Source organism: Schistocerca serialis, chromosome 4, assembly GCF_023864345.2.
Source record: "Schistocerca serialis cubense isolate TAMUIC-IGC-003099 chromosome 4, iqSchSeri2.2, whole genome shotgun sequence".
NCBI lineage: Eukaryota > Metazoa > Arthropoda > Insecta > Orthoptera > Acrididae > Schistocerca > Schistocerca serialis.
Window position 1 is genome coordinate 48,193,269 of NC_064641.1, and position 21,477 is coordinate 48,214,745.

The 21,477-nt window shown below is 40.5% G+C and overlaps 1 protein-coding gene across 2 annotated transcripts in view; it reads left to right on the plus strand.

Annotated features, from left to right (window-relative positions):
* LOC126473636 (NAD-dependent protein deacetylase sirtuin-3-like) overlaps positions 1–21,477 on the plus strand; it is an 80,280-nt gene that overhangs the window by 31,907 nt on the left and 26,896 nt on the right. For both annotated transcript variants that reach the window (XM_050100822.1, XM_050100821.1), the window contains exon 4: positions 20,317–20,552. In XM_050100822.1, coding sequence (XP_049956779.1) covers positions 20,317–20,552 — 236 coding nt within the window. The remainder of the gene's footprint in view (positions 1–20,316; positions 20,553–21,477) is intronic.

The following is a 21,477-nucleotide window of genomic DNA, read 5'->3' on the forward strand; positions in this document are numbered from 1 at the left end:
TTCTGAAAGGTGTGATGGCACTCTTCGAACCATTGTAAAAAGTACTACCTTTTTATAGGTATGATTTAATGAGTGACGTATGGAGGCTGCCTGGGGTATAAATCAAATATAGTAATTGACTTTTCCTAGAAATTCTTGAAAGTCTGTATCGAATTTAGGCACAAGCATATTCTGAATAGCCTCCACATATTATTTGGTGGTCGGAGGGTCCTCTTCACTAAGAATATAACCTAAATAAGTGACCAGCAGTTGAAGGAAGACACATTAGGAAAAGTTACATTTAAGTCCTGTCTGTACAAGGGCTGCAAAAACCTAACAGAGATTATGAAAATATTTGTCAATGTGTGACCTGTTACTGAGATATCATCAAGTTAATGGACGTAAAATGGAAGCTCTACAATTTCTGTTCAAGAAACCTTTGGAATCTGGTGGAGGTGCTAGCCCATGAAAAGGTAACCTGTCAAATTAATAGAGTCCAAATGGTGCGTTCAAAACTAAAATCTTGAGTTTTGGTCAAGAGGCAACTGAAAATATGCCTTCATTAGGTCAATTTTTTAAGAATCTCTGCTCATGAGAGTTAAGAAAAAGTTTTGTCCAGCAAAGGTAAGGAATAAGAATCAATATACGCATGAGCATTAATGCTTTCCTTAGGATGTTCACACAGCCAAAGAGTATGTTCACCTTCATGACCACCACCAATAGAGAACAGACCGACTGTATGAAATGGGGTAAAAGATCTGTTGTTGGCCTAACCTCATCCATAATGCTCAACAGAATTGGGCGAGATTTCCAAAATCTTGGACTGATAGTTGTGGCCCTGGAAGTCCACTGCTTTCTCTATACCAAATCTGAAGAGTGGTGCAAACTGAATATGAAGTGAATCAATTGCAGAACCGTGCACCAGCTATCCAGTGGACTACATTTCATGACGTAAAGATAATCCAGAGGCAGAATATGCATTGAGGCAAAAAATTCTCTCGACCAAAGGATCAGCCACAACCGAAAATGGCAATTCCCAAGAAACCTGATTAAAAGTGGATGTTAGTTACAAATGGTCTAAGAGTGGCACATCATGGTTACTGCATGCCCGCAGCTCTGGCCGCACTCTACTGAGTGAAGGAGTGTACAGACTAATGTATGTAGACTGTTCTGTGACTGAGACCATTGCTCTGGTATAAAAAAGAAAAGTCAGTGGAATGTCTTTCAGTACTGCATGTAACAAAATTTTATATGGCACAAGTGCATAATCACTGCCTGAAATGTAATTATTTTGAATTGCCTTGGGCCAGTGGCTGGTGCCCACTATGCTATGGCGTACTTCAGCAACTTTTATTTATTTTTTTCCTGATGTCAGAAGCCTGCCTTTACAATATGCACAGTTGTATCAAGTATAAAAACATTCACAAAAAAGAACATTCATGACATTTATCCAAAATTGAGTCACACTCTTGTTTGCAAGGTCCTGCGCTGAACAGGTAAAGGGATAAAGAGGCACTGCACAGGTGTTCCGCAGTTTGCTCTTTTCCACACTCACACATGCTATCCTCTGATGAGAAACTCTATAGTTTAGGGGAGTATTTTGCCTGACTAACACCAGTTCCTAAATGGTTAAGGGATCTTTAAACACACCACTCATTGCTGTGGGCAGCCGGAAGATGTTCTCATGATTTCACCCGATCTTGTTGATGAAAAAATCTTACCTCATTGGGAGGGAGTTTCAAAGATTCTGCTGTTTGAAGGAATCTTTTTCTTAATTTTATCCTAGGCTGAGGTTGTTCATTGATGAACAGTGGATGAGATTCAGTGTTCTTAGCTTTCAGTCGTTACGATCAGTGGTTACTTGTTGATGACTATTTGGAAGTGCGAAGTGGCAAGAAAGTAAATCTCCTCCATGTAATCAGCCTGCAAGCGTTGTTCAGAGCCACATGTAATCAGCCTGCAAATTTTGTTCAGACAAGGGTCCACATGTAATCACCCTACAAGCTTTGTTCAGAGAAGGGTTCACAGTTTTAGCATGAGATTATTTACACCAAACAGGGGAGGCATACGCTGCTGCAGAATAATACAGGACTGAAGCAGGGGTTCTATGAACTTTTGGCATAGCTCTCCAGTTTGTATCTCTTAACTTTCTTGAGATATTATTCCATGTGCTGATAATGTTGAAGCAGTGTTATCTGAAGGTAAGGTAAGTGAGTTAGTGTTATTCCTGGGTAATTTGGAGTGAAGCTATGTTTCACAGCCGTCCATTTCCAAGAAACATCCAATTTTCTTATGGCTTCTCTGTACCTGAGATGGAAAGCATAGAGCAGACTTTTTGAGTGATTAGGCTTTAGGGGTATCAAGTGAAATTTGTGACTGGATTGAGGACTTTTTGGTAGGGAGCATGCAGCAGGTTATCTTGGGTGGAGAGTCATCATCAGATGTAGAAGTAACTTTGGGTATGCCCCAGGGAAGTGTGTTGGGACCCTTGCTGTTCATGTAGTATGTTAATGACACTGCAGACAATATTAGTGGTAAAATCAGGCTTTTTGCAGATAATGCAGGTATCTATAATGAAGTACTATCTGAGAGAAGCTGCATAGATATTCAGCCAGATCTTGATAAGAGGTCAACATGGTGCAGAGATTGGCAACTTGTTCTAAATGTTCAGAAATGTAAAATTTTTTACTTCACAAAACAAAAAAACATAGTATCCTATGATTATAATATCAGTGAGTCACTGTTGGAATTGGCCAACTCATACAAATACGTGGGTGTAACACTTTGTAGGGATATGAAATGGAATGATCACATAGGTTCAGTCATGGGTAAAGCAGGTGGTAGACTGTACTTCCCCAGTATTAATCAGTCTACAAAAACGATTGCTTACAAGTCACTTGTGTGACCCATCCTAGAATACTATGTATGTGGAACCCACACCAGGTAAGACTAACAGGGTATATTGAATATATACAGAGAATGGCAGGACAAATGGTCACAGCTTCATTTAATCCATTAAGGAGTGTCATAGAGATACTGGAGGAACTGAAATGGTAGACTCTTGAAGACAGGTGTAAACTATCCCAAAAAAGTCTGTTAACAAGTTTCAAGAACAGGCTTTAAATGATTACTCTAGGGATATACTACTACCTGCTATGTATTGCTCACACAGGGATCATGAGGATAAGATTAGAATAATTACTGCTCACACAGAGGCATTCAAACAATCGCTCTTCCCACATTCCCTATGTGAGTGGAACAGGAAGAAACCCCAATAACTGGTACAGTTGGATGTACTGTCTGCCATGCACCTCACATTGGTTTGTAGAGTACAGATTTAAATGTAGATGTAGCTGTAGGTGGTTAGCCTTATGGGATGTGGTTAGCTTTTCAGAACACTATCGAGAGGGAGTTCTATCTCTTCAAATGTTTCACCATGGGTGATCAGGGCAAGTTTCGTGTGACATAAGGAAGTAGGTGGTCATTTTGTAAATATAAAACAGCAATGGAGCCAGCACACTTCCTTGAGGTAGACCATTTCTCTGGATCACAGCTTATTTTGTTGCCCTTGAAAAACAACAAGAAACCCTTCAGTCTGCAAGAAGTGTTGATATCAGGCTGGTAAGTTTCGAATCCTTGGTGAGAGCAAATGCTTTTTATAAAAGAATTCAATAGTTGAAGAAAATGTGTGCAGTGCTAAGGTCAATGAAGGCTAATCTTGTGATGTGTCTGTTTTTGAAACCATCTTCAAAATGTTGAGTTAGGCTGAGGATCTGTGCAACAGCACTCTTGCCTAGTCTGAAACATACTTGTTGTGGGATGAGCTGCTGGTCAGTAGCCTGAATGAGCCAGGTGAATAGCATTCTTTTGAATGTCTTGTGTAACTGACGCAGGAGAGAGATTGGTCTATAGTGTTTAGGGTCCTCACTATGCTTTCAGGCTTTAGAATGGCTGTTGCAATGCTTTCTGCCATAATTTTTAAATATTGGACCTCCCTGAACAGTTAATAAAGAGTTATATCAACCATTACTTAGTGGCCATACAAAGTTCTTTATTTCTTCTGCTCTGATATCATCCAAACTAGCAGCTTTCCCTTACTTCCACTGGTTTATTGCATCTTCCAGTTCAGTGATGTTAAACTTGCGTAAGTTCCGATGTTCCTTTATTCCTCTTTGAAGGTAGCTTCCACACAGGTCTCTTAGATATATTTTATGTTTTGTTTTACCATTCATGAGAAGTTGGTGGGCAATCTGATTAGCTGTCACATCCAAGTGAGAGTTTGTTGGATCTCTGTTGAGCTTCTTTAAGAGTCTCCAGGCTTTCTGACTACTCTGTGGTATGTCTAGCTCTCTCTTCAGTTTTCCCCAACTTGCTCTCTTTGAAGAGGCTGTTAAAGAAGTATCTGTTGCTCTGATGGTTTCTTCATCTATTGGGTTCTGTTTGAAAAGCCTATGGTAGTCCTTTGGACTGATATTACATCTGGATTTAGACCTTCATTGTCACTGAGTGTGACATTCATGAGGAGTAGATTTATAGGAACTCTTCTTAACAGCATTGATGAACTGGTCATATGCTTCAGCTGTTGGCTTGATGTTCCATATCATAGTGCCCAAGGTCACAGAAAATTTTGGCCAGTCCACTTTCTTGAAGTTCTACCTCTTGCAAAAGGGTACATACTGTAGTCAAATAGCAAAGTGAATCTGGCACAGGCTTGGTGTGTGTTGAGAATGAGATAGGGCTGAATACTATTATAGTGCATTACTGTGTAATGCTCTTACTGATGAAAATCACATCTGGATTATATACCCTCTATGCGAACAGCCACTGTTAAAGGAAAGTGGCAGTTTACTATCACAAATAAGAGATAGCTCACATTATCTGCCCATTGGTGTAGTAACTCGCTATTGTCTGTACAGGATGGGCAGTTGGGAAGGTAGTGAGCATTATGGAATGAATAGGATAATATTTAGACAAAGGCCCCCCCCCCCCCCCCCCCCCCCCCCCATGAACCATGGACCTTGCCGTTGGTGGGGAGGCTTGCGTGCCTCAGCGATACAGATAGCCGTACCGTAGGTGCAACCACAACGGAGGGGTATCTGTTGAGAGGCCAGACAAATGTGTGGTTCCTGAAGAGCGGCAGCAGCCTTTTCAGTAGTTGCAAGGGCAACAGTCTGGATGATTGACTGATCTGGCCTTGTAACAATAACCAAAACGGCCTTGCTGTGCTGGTACTGCGAACGGCTAAAAGCAAGGGGGAAACTACAGCCGTAATTTTTCCCGAGGGCATGCAGCTTTACTGTATGATTACATGATGATGGCGTCCTCTTGGGTAAAATATTCCGGAGGTAAAATAGTCCCCCATTCGGATCTCCGGGCGGGGACTACTCAAGAGGATGTCGTTATCAGGAGAAAGAAAACTGGCGTTCTACGGATCGGAGCGTGGAATGTCAGATCCCTTAATCGGGCAGGTAGGTTAGAAAATTTAAAAAGGGAAATGGATAGGTTGAAGTTAGATATAGTGGGAATTACTGAAGTTCGGTGGCAGGAGGAACAAGACTTCTGGTCAGGTGACTACAGGGTTATAAACACAAAATCAAATAGGGGTAATGCAGGAGTAGGTTTAATAATGAATAGGAAAATAGGAATGCGGGTAAGCTACTACAAACAGCATAGTGAACGCATTATTGTGGCCAAGATAGATACGAAGCCCACACCTACTACAGTAGTACAAGTTTATATGCCAACTAGCTCTGCAGATGACGAAGAAATTGAAGAAATGTATGATGAAATAAAAGAAATTATTCAGATTGTGAAGGGAGACGAAAATTTAATAGTCATGGGTGACTGGAATTCGAGTGTAGGAAAAGGGAGAGAAGGAAACATAGTAGGTGAATATGGATTGGGGGACAGAAATGAAAGAGGAAGCCGCCTTGTAGAATTTTGCACAGAGCACAACATAATCATAACTAACACTTGGTTTAAGAATCATGAAAGAAGGTTGTATACATGGAAGAACCCTGGAGATACTAAAAGGTATCAGATAGATTATATAATGGTAAGACAGAGATTTAGGAACCAGGTTTTAAATTGTAAGACATTTCCAGGGGCAGATGTGGACTCTGACCACAATCTATTGGTTATGACCTGTAGATTAAAACTGAAGAAACTGCAAAAAGGTGGGAATTTAAGGAGATGGGACCTGGATAAACTAAAAGAACCAGAGGTTGTACAGAGATTCAGGGAGAGCATAAGGGAGCAATTGACAGGAATGGGGGAAATAAATACAGTAGAAGAAGAATGGGTAGCTTTGAGGGATGAAGTAGTGAAGGCAGCAGAGGATCAAGTAGGTAAAAAGACGAGGGCTAGTAGAAATCCTTGGGTAACAGAAGAAATACTGAATTTAATTGATGAAAGGAGAAAATATAAAAATGCAGTAAGTGAAACAGGCAAAAAGGAATACAAACGTCTCAAAAATGAGATCGACAGGAAGTGCAAAAGGGCTAAGCAGGGATGGCTAGAGGACAAATGTAAGGATGTAGAGGCCTATCTCACTAGGGGTAAGATAGATACCGCCTACAGGAAAATTAAAGAGACCTTTGGAGATAAGAGAACGACTTGTATGAATATCAAGATCTCAGATGGAAATCCAGTTCTAAGCAAAGAAGAGAAAGCAGAAAGGTGGAAGGAGTATATAGAGGGTCTATACAAGGGCGATGTACTTGAGGACAATATTATGGAAATGGAAGAGGATGTAGATGAAGATGAAATGGGAGATATGATACTGCGTGAAGAGTTTGACAGAGCACTGAAAGACCTGAGTCTAAACAAGGCCCCCGGAGTAGACAATATTCCATTGGAACTACTGACGGCTGTGGGAGAGCCAGTCCTGACAAAACTCTACCATCTGGTGAGCAAGATGTATGAAACAGGCGAAATACCCCCAGACTTCAAGAAGAATATAATAATTCCAATCCCAAAGAAAGCAGGTGTTGACAGATGTGAAAATTACCGAACTATCAGTTTAATAAGTCACAGCTGCAAAATACTAACACGAATTCCTTACAGACGAATGGAAAAACTAGTAGAAGCCAACCTCGGGGAAGATCAGTTTGGATTCCATAGAAACACTGGAACACGTGAGGCAATACTGACCTTACGACTTATCTTAGAAGAAAGATTAAGGAAAGGCAAACCTACGTTTCTAGCATTTGTAGACTTAGAGAAAGCTTTTGACAATGTTGACTGGAATACTCTCTTTCAAATTCTAAAGGTGGCAGGGGTAAAATACAGGGAGCGAAAGGCTATTTACAATTTGTACAGAAACCAGATGGCAGTTATAAGAGTCGAGGGACATGAAAGGGAAGCAGTGGTTGGAAAGGGAGTAAGACAGGGTTGTAGCCTCTCCCCGATGTTGTTCAATCTGTATATTGAGCAAGCAGTAAAGGAAACAAAAGAAAAATTAGGAGTAGGTATTAAAATTCATGGAGAAGAAATAAAAACTTTGAGGTTCGCCGATGACATTGTAATTCTGTCAGAGACAGCAAAGGACTTGGAAGAGCAGTTGAATGGAATGGACAGTGTCTTGAAAGGAGGATATAAGATGAACATCAACAAAAGCAAAACAAGGATAATGGAATGTAGTCTAATTAAGTCGGGTGATGCTGAGGGAATTAGATTAGGAAATGAGGCACTTAAAGTAGTAAAGGAGTTTTGCTATTTGGGGAGCAAAATAACTGAGGATGGTCGAAGTAGAGAGGATATAAAATGTAGGCTGGCAATGGCAAGGAAAGCGTTTCTGAAGAAGAGAAATTTGTTAACATCCAGTATTGATTTAAGTGTCAGGAAGTCATTTCTGAAAGTATTCCTATGGAGTGTAGCCATGTATGGAAGTGAAACATGGACGATAAATAGTTTGGACAAGAAGAGAATAGAAGCTTTCGAAATGTGGTGCTACAGAAGAATGCTGAAGATTAGATGGGTAGATCACATAACTAATGAGGAAGTATTGAATAGGATTGGGGAGAAGAGAAGTTTGTGGCACAACTTGACCAGAAGAAGGGATCGGTTGGTAGGACATGTTCTGAGGCATCAAGGGATCACCAATTTAGTATTGGAGGGCAGCGTGGAGGGTAAAAATCGTAGAGGGAGACCAAGAGATGAATACACTAAGCAGATTCAGAAGGATGTAGGTTGCAGTAGGTACTGGGAGATGAAAAAGCTTGCACAGGATAGAGTAGCATGGAGAGCTGCATCAAACCAGTCTCAGGACTGAAGACCACAACAACAACAACATAGACAAAGGCCATTTATTGGCAAAAGCTTGTTTAAAAGAGGTCTCAAAGCCAGGCCTAGGGAGGCGAGGGTGGGCCAGAGTGTAGAGTTTGGCAAAACATAGTTCACGAAGCTAACGAAAGTTGGTGTCGGCCAATCGGGCCAGTCTGAGTGGCATGCCGGCTGCGAAAACTAAGTCCCTGGCGCCGCGGAACCGGGAGAAGAGGGAGATGTTCACTGCTATAGGGCGTGATTCCAAGAGCGCAAGTAGACAAGAGAGCAGGCCCGGCAACTGGCGGCCGGGTATATTCGATGCACCACGCAGCTTCCTCCACTCTGACTGGTCAGGACCAAGAAACCCGCGGGGGTGGCAATGGAACTTTCCAGAGCATTGCCTGCTAAGTGACGCCTGGAATGGCGTTACCTCGTAAGCACATGAGGGAGGTGCGTGATCGAGGTGCCCTTCCTCGGTGCTGACTTCCTGTTGCTAAACCGTGGATTAGCTGTAATGGAAAAATGAAGTTACTGTTTGAAAGCTCATATAATAAAGTAAAATCCCCTACTGTCTGGCTCATCCTTTACACTCCTCCCCCTTCCGTGGGAGCGGAGAATGTATGTGAATTTGTTCAATGTAATTATTATTTAAATGTAAACAATTTTAGTTTGCAAAACGAGGTAAACATCTGTTGATTAAGAATGGCCCTCTCAGAAGATGGCAGGGGGTTAACCTATGGGAGGGTGTTGAGAATCTAAAGACCTTGTAGGGGTCACAAAGGGGCTTACACACATCAACAATATATGTGTATACAAGAATCACCATAAAACATCAAAACATCATAGAATATCAAAACAAAATTAGAAAAAAACATAACAGTGTGAATGAGGTAAACATGCCAAGTGTTCTTGTTGCTAGGATGAAGTAAAAGTGTCTTGTTTGCTTAAATAAGTTGGAAATGTGAACATATCACCACTGATGAGTCACAGCGGGGGTGAGTGGCGCGAGGCGGCGTGTTGTGTTGTCCTCAGTGGGCAGTGTGCAGCCTGCTGGCAGGAAGGGGGCGTGGCCGTGGCCAAGCCTGTGCACTGGAACTCAGACTCAGCGCAATGGGGTCTGAGGTGAGATTCACATGTTTCAAACACATTTAAAAAGGGAGTTAACACTAAGGGAACTCTTAACTGTATTGCACAAGTTTTCACATTGGTAAATAACACAGTTCCACTCTTAAAACTAAGGGAGGGCACATGGCTGATAGGGTGTTTTTTTTTTTAATTTTTTTATTTTTTTTATTTTTGGGTTCATATCAGTATAATAATAAGCATAACAGTGACCAGGGTTACCGTGGCACGGGGTATATTGGTTGTATATAGTTTAGTAGCTGTTTGTCATTCATTTAGGTGTGCTGACAGGCGAAGGTAAGAAATTTGGCCATGCTCATGTTTTAACAGGTCATCAATTGACGATAAGAGGTGATCATTTGATTTATTAGATAAAATCCGCAAGTTAGCTGACAAGGGAATCATGAACGAGCTTCCAGGTATAAAAAAACATAGGTAGATGAGTGTGAATATTAAGTGAGTAAGCCATAGTGGAATGAGAGGTTATTAGTGGCTTAATAATATCACAATAATAACACTTGTAACAAGGTAAGGGTAGTGCGTAATGTGGTGGTATTATTAATTAGGCGGGTGGGAGTGCAGCAGCTGACTGCAAGGCTATACTGCATCAGCCATGGGAGCTGGCTGCAAGTCCGAATCTTGTGCTAAGTCAGAACAGCGTGCTGCAGATAACTTCAGGGCCACGTTACGTCAGAGCAGCGTGTGATAGCTGAGAAACGGAGCCGAAGCTGCTACGACTGTCAAATGCGGCACACAGCGCACACAGTGCACACATGCGCTGTGCGAGAAGCACAACACAAAACTTCTGGATTGGAGTAGAGATTTATGGGGTTCAGAATGAGCAGTGATGAATATAAATGCCACAAAAAGGGGGTATAGCATTACTGAATAAAAGGGAATAGATGTGCGTAATCAATATGGTTTATTCAATGATGACCAGCAAAACAGCAATGGCGCTACTTCAGAGTGGCGGGCAACAGAAGTGGGATTACGTGTGACATCACACTAGATGCATTGTTACAGGGAGTTCTGTTTGAAACTACATTAACATACATAAATATAAAAATGAGGCACACAAATATCATATTACATTGCTGCCTATGTTATATCGATAAGTAAACAAAGTTAAATGCCTCTTTGGGCTGACCATCCACTTGTGGCACATTATGAGAAGAAATTTCTCATGCATCAATACATTCACTAAACACCATCAAGTGACATTGACAAAGAAAAATGAAACCAATTTCGTGCAGGTGGGACGTAGATTGTGTCATTGAATGTCAACGATGTTGCTAACAGGAGGAGAAAAACAAAACTTTACAAGAATCTAGAGATTTCCATAGTGGACACGGAAAGTGTAAGGAATTTAATTAGAAACAACTAAGTTGAACGTAATTTCTGAAGGACTTTTCCTTTATGAAGATATAGTGCACGGCGCATCGTTGACACGACGTTATCACCTACTTAACTGTGTATATGACAATTCTACGACTCCAAGATAGCTGCTACATACTTCTTCCTAAAACTCAACATCTCTCACATAAAATAAAATAAAAACTTTACTGTGCGACCAAATTCGCCATCTTTATCCTCTCAACATCTTGCGACTAAACTTGCCGTTTCTATAACTCCTAGGTGCTGACCTCATCAGGCCCAGCTAGTTGCTTAAAACTCCCATCTATCCTTGGTTATATTGCAGTGTCGTGAGACACATCATACAGTTAAGTGCTACTACTTCAGTAGTCAGTACTCCTTTGGAAAATACAACGGAAAAACAGGGTCAAAGAAGGCTCAAAGTTTTGAACGGAGATTTCAGCTTACTGGCAGTTTAGCTGCGGGCTAGACGCGGTTCAGGTCTGATGGTGCCTGATCAGCTGTCATCAGAGAGCACAGAACACTGTTCTCGTGAACTCTTCTTCGACATGAAAGATTAAGGTCTAACTGTGTTAGTACACATGGGCTGAATAGTTTTGTGTTAGAATACACCGGGATAATAAACTCAAAAAGGCGCTGTTCTGTTGAAAGTTGACAGATGAATGTGGTTAGGATAGTCTAAGCTGTGAAACGGAAATGTGAAGGAACGATTTTAGACAACTAAGGGTCTGCACGGGTGCCAGCCGCGTCACGTCAGGTACGTGCCCTCACGGGTGGTGCATGACTCTTCATATGTTGTTCTGTTGAGAGAGGAAAGATGAAAGTGGGTAGAATGGACTATGCCGCGAAATTGAAAAATAAAAAAACAGCACAGATGGCTAGGGTTCTGCGCGATCGCCATTTTCATCATGTAAGGTATGTGCCCCTGCATGTGTGGTTCTCTTGTTCATCCAACAGACTAGGTATATGGCCAAAGCTTACTCGTTCTGTGGGCATGATTCACTCTGTTTATGTTACCTATCATGGGGGTAGGCATGTGTTATTTACCTCCAGATAAACATTCAAATACAAATGAAATAAAACATGGCTACCTCTTAAATTACCCTTTCAAAATAATTTCTTACCTAAGGCATCATTATTACTAAACACTTAAATAATCCCACAAAAATAATTATCCTCATCTTTCTAGTAACACAGTGACTCTGGAAACACTCGGTTGATATAAATACTAAATTACTGGTGCTGGCAGACTCTAGCTAAAACTCTCTAAACATTTGATAATTGCATAAATGAGACATGGAAAAAATGAACAATAGTAAAAATAATGCATTGACATAAGTAACTGGACACAAGTAATTAGACATAAATAATTGGAAACTCGTCATAGAGATACAAGTGGTAGCAAAACTGCGACAGAAACAAAAGTACAAAATATCATTTCCTTTTCACAAAATTCCCTTATTCTCCAAGAAAATTTGGTAGCAAAATTAATGTAAGAATCCCCTGGTATTCCTTTATGCTCTCGTTTATATTTTCATACCAACTGATAGTCTTTGGTACTTCTATGTGCAAGAAAACTGTCATTAAGTCATGGCAATATTATGTTTAATGCTGTGGAATAGTGTAATGTCACATTAATACTTCCTTTAACAAGGTTCTGATGAAAAGTGGTTTTATGTCTCCTTCAATGAACAGACCAATAATTATTAAACATGTGATACGCTGTTTCCTGTGGTGATTTTTATTTGCCAATATTGGTGATTATCAGTCTCCCAGTCAATTGTTCAAGGGTATTATTGTTGTTCCTTTCTTTAATTCTCTCACCTACGTGCTTCCATATAATCATTATTGGTGGCTCGACAAAGCTAGTTGCATCTCAAAGACGTCGATTTGACTTCCCTGTTGGTGCTTTTGTTTTTAATAAAATTAGAGTCCAGTTGTCATGTGTAAAGTGTATTGGAAGGAAAGTAAGTTCCTAAGTATTGAAAATGTGCATAAAGTTATTCAAAGGCTTCGTTATATAATGTTTAAGAATTCTGCATTGAGATTCAATGCAGCTTGAGGTGCGAAGGTGTGATACGCGTCCGCTTGTGAGATTGTAAGTTGCTGACAACACAGCTGACAGTATGGCTGCATCCAGTTTCAACTGGCTCAGTGTTAGTACTGGCGTTCACACTGGGTCCGACCTCTTGCTACCCATGGAGTTTAGTTCCTCGGTACAGTCACAAAATTTCCTTCCAGAGGTAGCTTATGTTGTCCACGACAGTTATGCATGGGGGATGTTTTGAAGGAACTCAGATAACTTAATAGTTAAAGTTTGCAAAATTATCATGACTCATTTATTCATTTAGATACCCTGTCCTTCTAAGATTTAGGTAACTGGTAGGTTTTAAACTTCTAAATAAATTGTATTTTGCGATGGCATTCCAAATCCAACTCCTTGGCTAACGCGTTCCCCACACAGCGGTCATTTACAGGACAAATATCACGCAAGGGCCGGCTTCCTTGATGCCATATAGATCCATTTATTAACTGCAAGAGTGGTAATACAACATAGCCAGAGATTGATCTGAAATTCCAACATTTTATATTCCTGATGGTTTAGACAATGCGTACAAGGAAAAACTTCTTGTCTCTCATGATTTTGTTCCTTACTGAAAACTCAAATAGACAACACAAATAGATCCCCATCTTTAGATAAGACTAGTAAAATCTGTAGGGCAATATTAAGCTGGTGAATTTATTTCTATAACCATCCCTTTACGTTTACAGGTTATGCTACAAGGGTACGAATGTATGAAGGCGTAGCGTGGCTGAGGAACGTGGCCTGCAGGGCGAAGTGGGGAGGGGGGGGGGGGTCATGAGGGGCTAGGGGTGAGGTGCAGGTGTTGCTCGCGCCAACAGCTGAGGTGGGGGCCAGGAGAAGGGGAATGGTAATGGCCGCTCACTCGGTGGGCAGGAGAGAGGGAAGGAAGGGGGCCGCATCACCAGCTGACAGGGAGGGGCGGAACCCGACGCATGTGAACAGCTGTAGACAAAAGCGGCGATATTTATGTGACTCCTTCCATGGCATTTAATATACAGAAATACATGGTACCATAAAAACTTACCTTGTTGTCTGTTCAACATCAAATTATGAAAACAATAAAATAGCACTTGAGGAAGACTCCTCTTACTTTAGAGTAACAAATTTGTTGTTTAACTTGGACATACCTATTCTTGTTATTATCATTGTGTGATCATTTAGCAAAACATACATGTAATAGAATGTATTTCAAATGACAGGTAGATGGCAGCATGTAGTCACTGATCTACTGGCAGTTACAAAGGAGTATTCCTATCGTGTTTTTATGGTAAAGTTTCATCAGCTGTGTCAGTTCACTGCAGCAATTGTGGCATTTGCATTAGACAGGATTAGTGTTATTTGTCACAGTTTGAGCATTTGTTACAGGGGTGGAGCTAGCCACAGATACGGAAGTTCGCACACTAGCTTCCAGCGTCTGTTTAAAGACGTGGTTTTGTTCAAGTAGCTCCTGATTTTGTGTGAAAAATTGGCACATTTGTGCATTTAAGGCATCAAGTGGGTCTTGTGAGGCAGGTGCCTCTGTGGTGGAGTGGTGACCGGCGGGCGGCAGCTGGCGGTGGCGGCATCCAGACCGTCGGGTGGCAGCAAATGTGTTGGTGGTAGATGGCGCTGGCTCGGCCGGTTTGCGATGGCAGTAGGCCCCTGGCGCGTTGGTGAAAGCGGTGGGCGATGGTGGGCGGTGCGTCGGCGGCTGCGGCGGCTGGCGCAGCGACGGATGACGGTGGCCCGTGCAGTGCAGGCCCCTTGAACTCAGGCAACGGGCAGCAAAGCAGTGTCCAGCTCACGTGGATGACTAGCGTGGGCTGCCTCGCTGCAGCGCACGCCCTGTGCATGTTTACTGGCGCAGCCACGGCCTGCATGGAGGAAACATGGCGCCCAGTTGGCGCATTCCATGCGCAAAGTGCATGGCAACGGAAAGAATTTAATGTAGCGACAAAGTTGCTACGGGAACAGATCTGCACTTCTGACACCAGTTGTACAGGATGGGCAGTTGGGAAGGCAGTGGGAGTTATGGAATGAATAGGATAATATTTAGACAAAGGCCATTTATTGGCGAAAGCATGTTTAAAAGGGGTCATATAGCCAGACCTAGGGAGGCAAGGGTGAGCCAAAGCATAGAGTTTGGCAAAACATAGTTCGCGAAGCTAACGAAAGTTGGCTTCGGCCAATCGGGTCAGTCCGAGCAGCATGCCGGCTGCGAAAACTAAGTCCCCGATGCCGCAGCACCGGGAGAAGCAGGAGATGTTCACTGATACAGGGTGCGCATCCAAGAGCTCGAGAAGACAAGAGAGTGGGGCCCGGCGATGAGTGGCCGGGTATATTCGACGCACCACATGGCTTCCTTCACCCTGATTGGTCGGGACCAAGAAACCTGTGGGGGCTGCAATGGAACTTTCCAGACCGTTGCCTGCTAAGTGACATCTGGAACGGCGTTACCTCATAAGCACATGAGGGAGGCGCGTGAACAAGGTGCCCTTCCTCGGTACTGACTTCCTGTTGCTAAACTGTGGGACGAAAAAATTTACAGGCAGCCAACGCAGCCAGCTGTGGCTGCAAAAATGAAGTTACTGTTTGAAAGCTCATATAATAAAGTAAAACCCCTACTGTCTGGCTCATCTTTTACATGTCATTACTGAACTCATATCACCACTTACTGCTGTGTCAATTAAAATCTCCTACTACAAAGTTTACTTTCTGATTTCTGAAGTTGTTGTCTGTTGAAAGAGAAAAGAGAATTTGGAGACTTATAAACTGATGTTGGAAAGCCCAATTGTTGTTATTTCTGTATCATTTTCCACTGTAAAAGCTGGTGACAAGATCAGGGTATTAGGCTTTGTGGATGTGACACTTCCATCCTTTCTATGTGGTATTTCAGTACTATTCAGATTTCATGTATTTTGGGTCTTATTTGATTGCTGTGGCTGTAGGTTTCTTGAATATCATGCTACATCAACATTGTACTCCATACATAGCTGAATCAGTCATTTTTATTTGCACGAAGATATGTCTTCCCAATAACATTCTCAAATTTATTGGGACAATTCTATGGTAGAGTGATTCATGTATGAAAGAAGTTTCTCACAAAATGCTCATTTTACCAATTCTTGAGTATTGTTTGTCAGCCTGGGGTCCTTTACCAAGTTAGTTTAACAAAAGAGGTAGAAAAGGGTCAAACAAGAGCAGCACACTTAAACATGGATTTGTTTGTCAGTGCAGAAATGTCAAAGAAATGCCCAAAAAATTGTAGTGGGAGAATTTACAAGAAGGACATTACACTTCACGAGAAGCTTTACTCATAAAATTCTGAGTGTCTTCTGTTCAAAATGAGCCAGGAAATATACCTCTTGCAACGTATATCTTGTATAATCACTATGATACTAAAATTAGAGAAGTTTGGACCCAAACATAAAGCTACTGACAGTCTTGCTTCCCATGTAGCACCTGAAAATGATAGAAAGGGCAAACGTGATTCTGGTACACTATGTACCCATCACTACATACCATACAGGGGTTTGCAGGTTACTGTTGTAGAAAGGGAGGTGCATATCCATGGATGGAAAGGGAGGCGTGGAAACGGAGGTGCCAGAGAGCACTTGATGATGATAATGAGCTACATTGTTGAGGTATTGTGTGAAAAAGACACAAGAAACTGGCAGCATAGGTTGAAGGACATCATACATCAACAGTTCTGGTGAAACATAGGATCTTGTATGCACAGTTGATGATGGGTGATTAAGGTGCTGAATCTAGAAGAACAGGTTCACCAGCAGAAAATCAAACACACAAATAGTGCAGCATCAGCACTCACTGCTACTGGATATGCTTCTTGATAAATTTAGGCAAAACACTTATGGCAAAATATAGATTTAATTTATTCAGTTGATCGTAGACATGACTCCAAAATAATTAATATGATGTTACTGTATTATGTCTTATGGTATCACATTCTGAGGCAACTCTGTACATTCATTGAGAATATTCTTAGCCCAAAAAAGGGGCAGTCAGGCAGATTTGCAGTGTCAGTGTATGAACTTCAAGTAAGCCATTACTTAGATGTCTCATAGCTTTAATATCAAAGTTTCACTGCATAATCAGTCAGGCGTATTTTTTTAATTAAGTGCCCCATACCATCATATACTTTAATAATGAAATCTGTTGAATGCCATGTCACTGAATGACCACTTCCAGCTATACTGTAACATTGCCAGTTACATGAATAAAAATATTAAATTATTTAGTAATAAATGAGATAATGTAACTGAGAAATAAGACACAGCTGATATTTTCCCTGTGATGATAAACTGGACTGGATTTTTCAAATAATATCTTTTTTGCAGAAAAAAAAGACATCATACAGTGAGAAGAGTGGAAAGCAAATGCCTCAGTTGGAGCCAGCATTCTTGATGGATGGTGATAATAAATATAAAAAATAGATTTTATGCAGAAGATGAAAATAATACTTTTAACATTATACAATTTATTTCCTAATGCTGTAGCCATCAGTGATGATGGAGTGGAGTAGCACGAATATTTTAGGGCATCATTCATTTATTTGAATGTACAGGGTGTTACAAAAAGGCATGGCCAAACTTTCAGGAAACATTCCTCACAAACGAAGAAAGAAAATATGTTATATGGACATGTGTCCGGAAACACTTACTTTCCATGTTAGAGCTCATTTTATTACTTCTCTTCAAATCAGATTAATCATGGAATGGAAACACACAGCAACAGAACGTACCAGCGTGACTTCAAACACTTTGTTACAGGAAATGTTCAAAATGTCCTCTGTTAGTGAGGATACATGCATCCACCCTCCGTCGCATGGAATCCCTGATATGCTGATGCAGCCCTGGAGAATGGCGTATTGTATCACAGCCGTCCACAATACGAGCACAAAGAGTCTCTACTTTGGTATTGGGGTTGCGTAGACAAGAGCTTTCAAATGCCGCCATAAATGAAAGTCAAGAGGGTTGAGGTCAGGAGAGCGTGGAGGCCATGGAATTGGTCCGCCTCTACCAATCCATCGGTCACCAAATCTGTTGTTGAGAAGCATACGAACACTTCGACTGAAATATGCAGGAGCTCCATCGTGCATGAACCGCATGTTGTGTCGTACTTGTAAAGTACATGTTCTAGCAGCACAGGTAGAGTATCCAGTATGAAATCATGATAACGTGCTCCATTGAGCGTAGGTGGAAGAACAAACTAAAATGAGCTCGTAACATGGTTGTATTGGTTTATGATAGAATTATATGGACAAAAAGTAACTGGAGCATAAAGAAATATCAATAAATATGACCTTACATTCATAATGAAATTACTGTATTTGTATGATACAAAAATGCAGCATATGATTCAGGTGAAAGAGAATACAGACATCTGGAAAATGAGATTTACAGAACATGCAAAATGGCTAAGCAGGAGTGATCAGAGGACAAATGCAATGCTGTAAAAGTATTTATAAGTAGGAGAAAACATAGATACTGCCTGTACGAAGATTAAAGAGATCTTTGGCGAAAAGAGAAGCAACTGTATAAACGTCAAGAGCTCAAATGGCAAGCCAGTTCTAAGCATAGAAGGAAGAGCTGACAGGTAGAAGGAATGTATAGAGGGGCTCTATAAGGGAAATGAACTTGAAGACAGTGTTATCGAAAGGAAAGAGGATGTAGATGAAGATGAAAAGGGTGATATGATGCTGTGAAAAGAATTTGACAGAGCAATGAAAGATCTAAGTCATAACAAGGCCCCTTGAATAGGCAACATTCCATCAGAATTACTGAGATCCTTGGGAGAACTAGCCATGACAAAACTATATCATCTAAAGTACAAGGTGTATGGCTGTAACCAAAATACCTTCAACCTTCAGGAAGAATGTAATAATTCCAGTTCCAAAAAAAGTCAGGTGCTGACTGGCATGAATGCTACCAAACTGTTATTTTAATAAGTGACAGTTGCAAAATATTGATGTGAATTATTTACAGGAGAATGGAAAGCAGGTAGAAGTCAACCTTAGGCAGTTTGGATTCTGGAGAAATTTATAACATGCCAGGCAATACTGCTCCTATGGCTTAACCTAGGAGATAGGTGGAAGTAAGGCATACCCACATTTATATCACCCACAGATTTAGGACAGGTTTTGACAAAGTTGACTGGACTACATTTTTTGAAATGTTGAAGGTAACACAGGTAAAAGACAGGAAATGGAAGGTTATCTACAACTTGTGCAGAAATGAGACTGGAATAAGATTTGCAGGATGTAACTGGGAAACCACTGTTGGAAAGGATGTGAGGCAGGGTTGTAGGCTAGCCCAATGTTGTTCAGTCAATATGTCGAGTAAGCTGTGAAGGCAACCAAGGAGAAGTTTGGATAAAGTTCAGAGAGAAGAAAGAGAAAGTTTACCAATTTTATTTATTTCTTTACACATCCATAGACAATAAAAACTGAAAAATAATACGGTGGCATTATAATTCTGTCAGAGACAGGAAATGACTTGTAAGAACAATTGAACAGAATGGATACTGTCATGAAAAGAGATTGTAAGATGAACATGAACAAAAGTAAAATCAGGGTAATGGCATTTAGTCAGATTAAATTAGATGATACTGAGAGAATGAAATTAGGAGATGAGAGCCTAAAAGTATTAGACGAGTTTTGCTGTTTGGGGAGTAAAATAACTGATGATGGCCAAAGTAAATAGGGTGTAAAATTAGATTGTCAAAAGCAAGAAAAGCATTTCTGAAAAAAAGTGTTTGTTAACATGTAATATCGATTTAAGTATTAGAAAGTGTTTTCTAGAAGGTATTTGTCTAGAGTGTCTCCTTATAAGAAAGTGCAACTTGGACAGTAATTAGTTCAGATGAGAAGAGAATAGAAGCTTTTGAAAAGTGGTGCTATAGAAGGATGCTGAAGAGTAGTTGGGTAGACTGAGTAACATATGGGGAGGTACTATCAAACTGGGGTAAAAGTTTATGGCGCAATTTGATCAGGTGAGAGGACACATCCTGAGGCATCAAGGAATTGTCAGTTTGGTAATGGAAGGGAGTGTGAGGGTAAAAATTGCAGAGGGAGATCAAGACATGTCTACAGTAAGTAGGTTCAAATGGATGTAGTTATGCAGATATGAAGAGGCTTGCACAGTATAGACTAGCATGGAGACCTGGCTCAAATCAGTCCTTGGATGTGAAGACCACAACAATGAAAACAACAACAACAACAACAACGAGAAATGTTCCTTATATGTAGATTTTGTGGTGTAGAGGTTACATATGAAAAGAACAGTAGTCATCAATGTGAAACCCCCGTTTTTTGCTCAATACGGTTGGTGAGTAAAGACTTATTATCCAAGAACAAATACAATACAGAAAAGATCCTTTATTTACATAGCACACTCTATCCTTATGTGGTTTTTGTTCGATTTGTTTTGTGTGTGTGTGTGTGTGTGTGTTTTACAGTTGGTTATTCAAAAGTATGTTCTACTTTTCTGTAGATCTCCTGGAACTGGACTGTATGATAACCTCCAGCAGTACAATCTTCCATATCCTGAAGCAATATTTGATTTGGGATTTTTTGTGAGGGACCCACGACCATTTCTTTCATTGGCAAAAGAGCTTTATCCTGGCAAAAAGTATCGGCCAAATCTTGGACATTATCTTGCCCGCTTGATAAATGAAAAAGGAAAGCTGCTGAGAATGTATACCCAAAATATTGACGGTTTGGAGAGATGTATGTAAATATTGCATTTATTAATAAATTAAATGATATACAATAAACCTCTCTTTGCATTAAATAATTGCTCAGGAAATATGGTTTCAGAAACTTGTCCTGGAGAAAATAACAGTTTTCATTAAATAACCAGCTCCACTTATGTATATATGTTTACACTTGTTGAAGACAATTATTTTATTGAATCAGCAGAGTTGTAACACATATAGTTTAATGTAGGGGAAAAATGGTTTGTATTTTCTGTTGACACAAGCATACTAATCAAGGGCCAAAATCAACTTGACCAAAAATAACATGTGTGATAGCTGAACAGGCCTATAACTAGTTCACTGTTACACACATTCAAACAAGCAAAAATTTTATGCTAATACAAGAAGTAGACTAATGGTAATTAAATTGAAATGAAACAGTATGTATAAAATCTTATGATGTCCCAGCAGATAAAAAGTTAAAAGGGAGTCAACATATATGTAAACTAATCAAGAAGATCAGTTTACAACATTTTACACTTAAAAGTATTTGTCTTTGTATTTACCTAAACATGAAGTTTTTAGCTTAATGCACTTCTTGTTATCTTAAGGAACTACCCTTTGGAAAAGTCCATCTAAAGTCAATGAAGTATTTATTCAGCAGAAGTGAGTAGTAAGAAAATTGTGCACAGTAGATAAGTGCACATTTTGCAGAGACTTCTTCCAGAATATTGGTACTCACACTCATTTCCCAATACATTTACTCCTTAATGATTTGTGTTGTAGACAGTAAAAATCAGTTTCAGCTGAACTGTGATTTGGACAGTCATAACACAAGATTTTAAAACAATTTTGATGTTGATATTGCCTTGTCATTTGGGGTTAAGGAAAAGACTACTAGAGGATGTTTTGGGAAGCATTCTCATGACAGCTGAAATGTTCTTCCTAATTTCCAT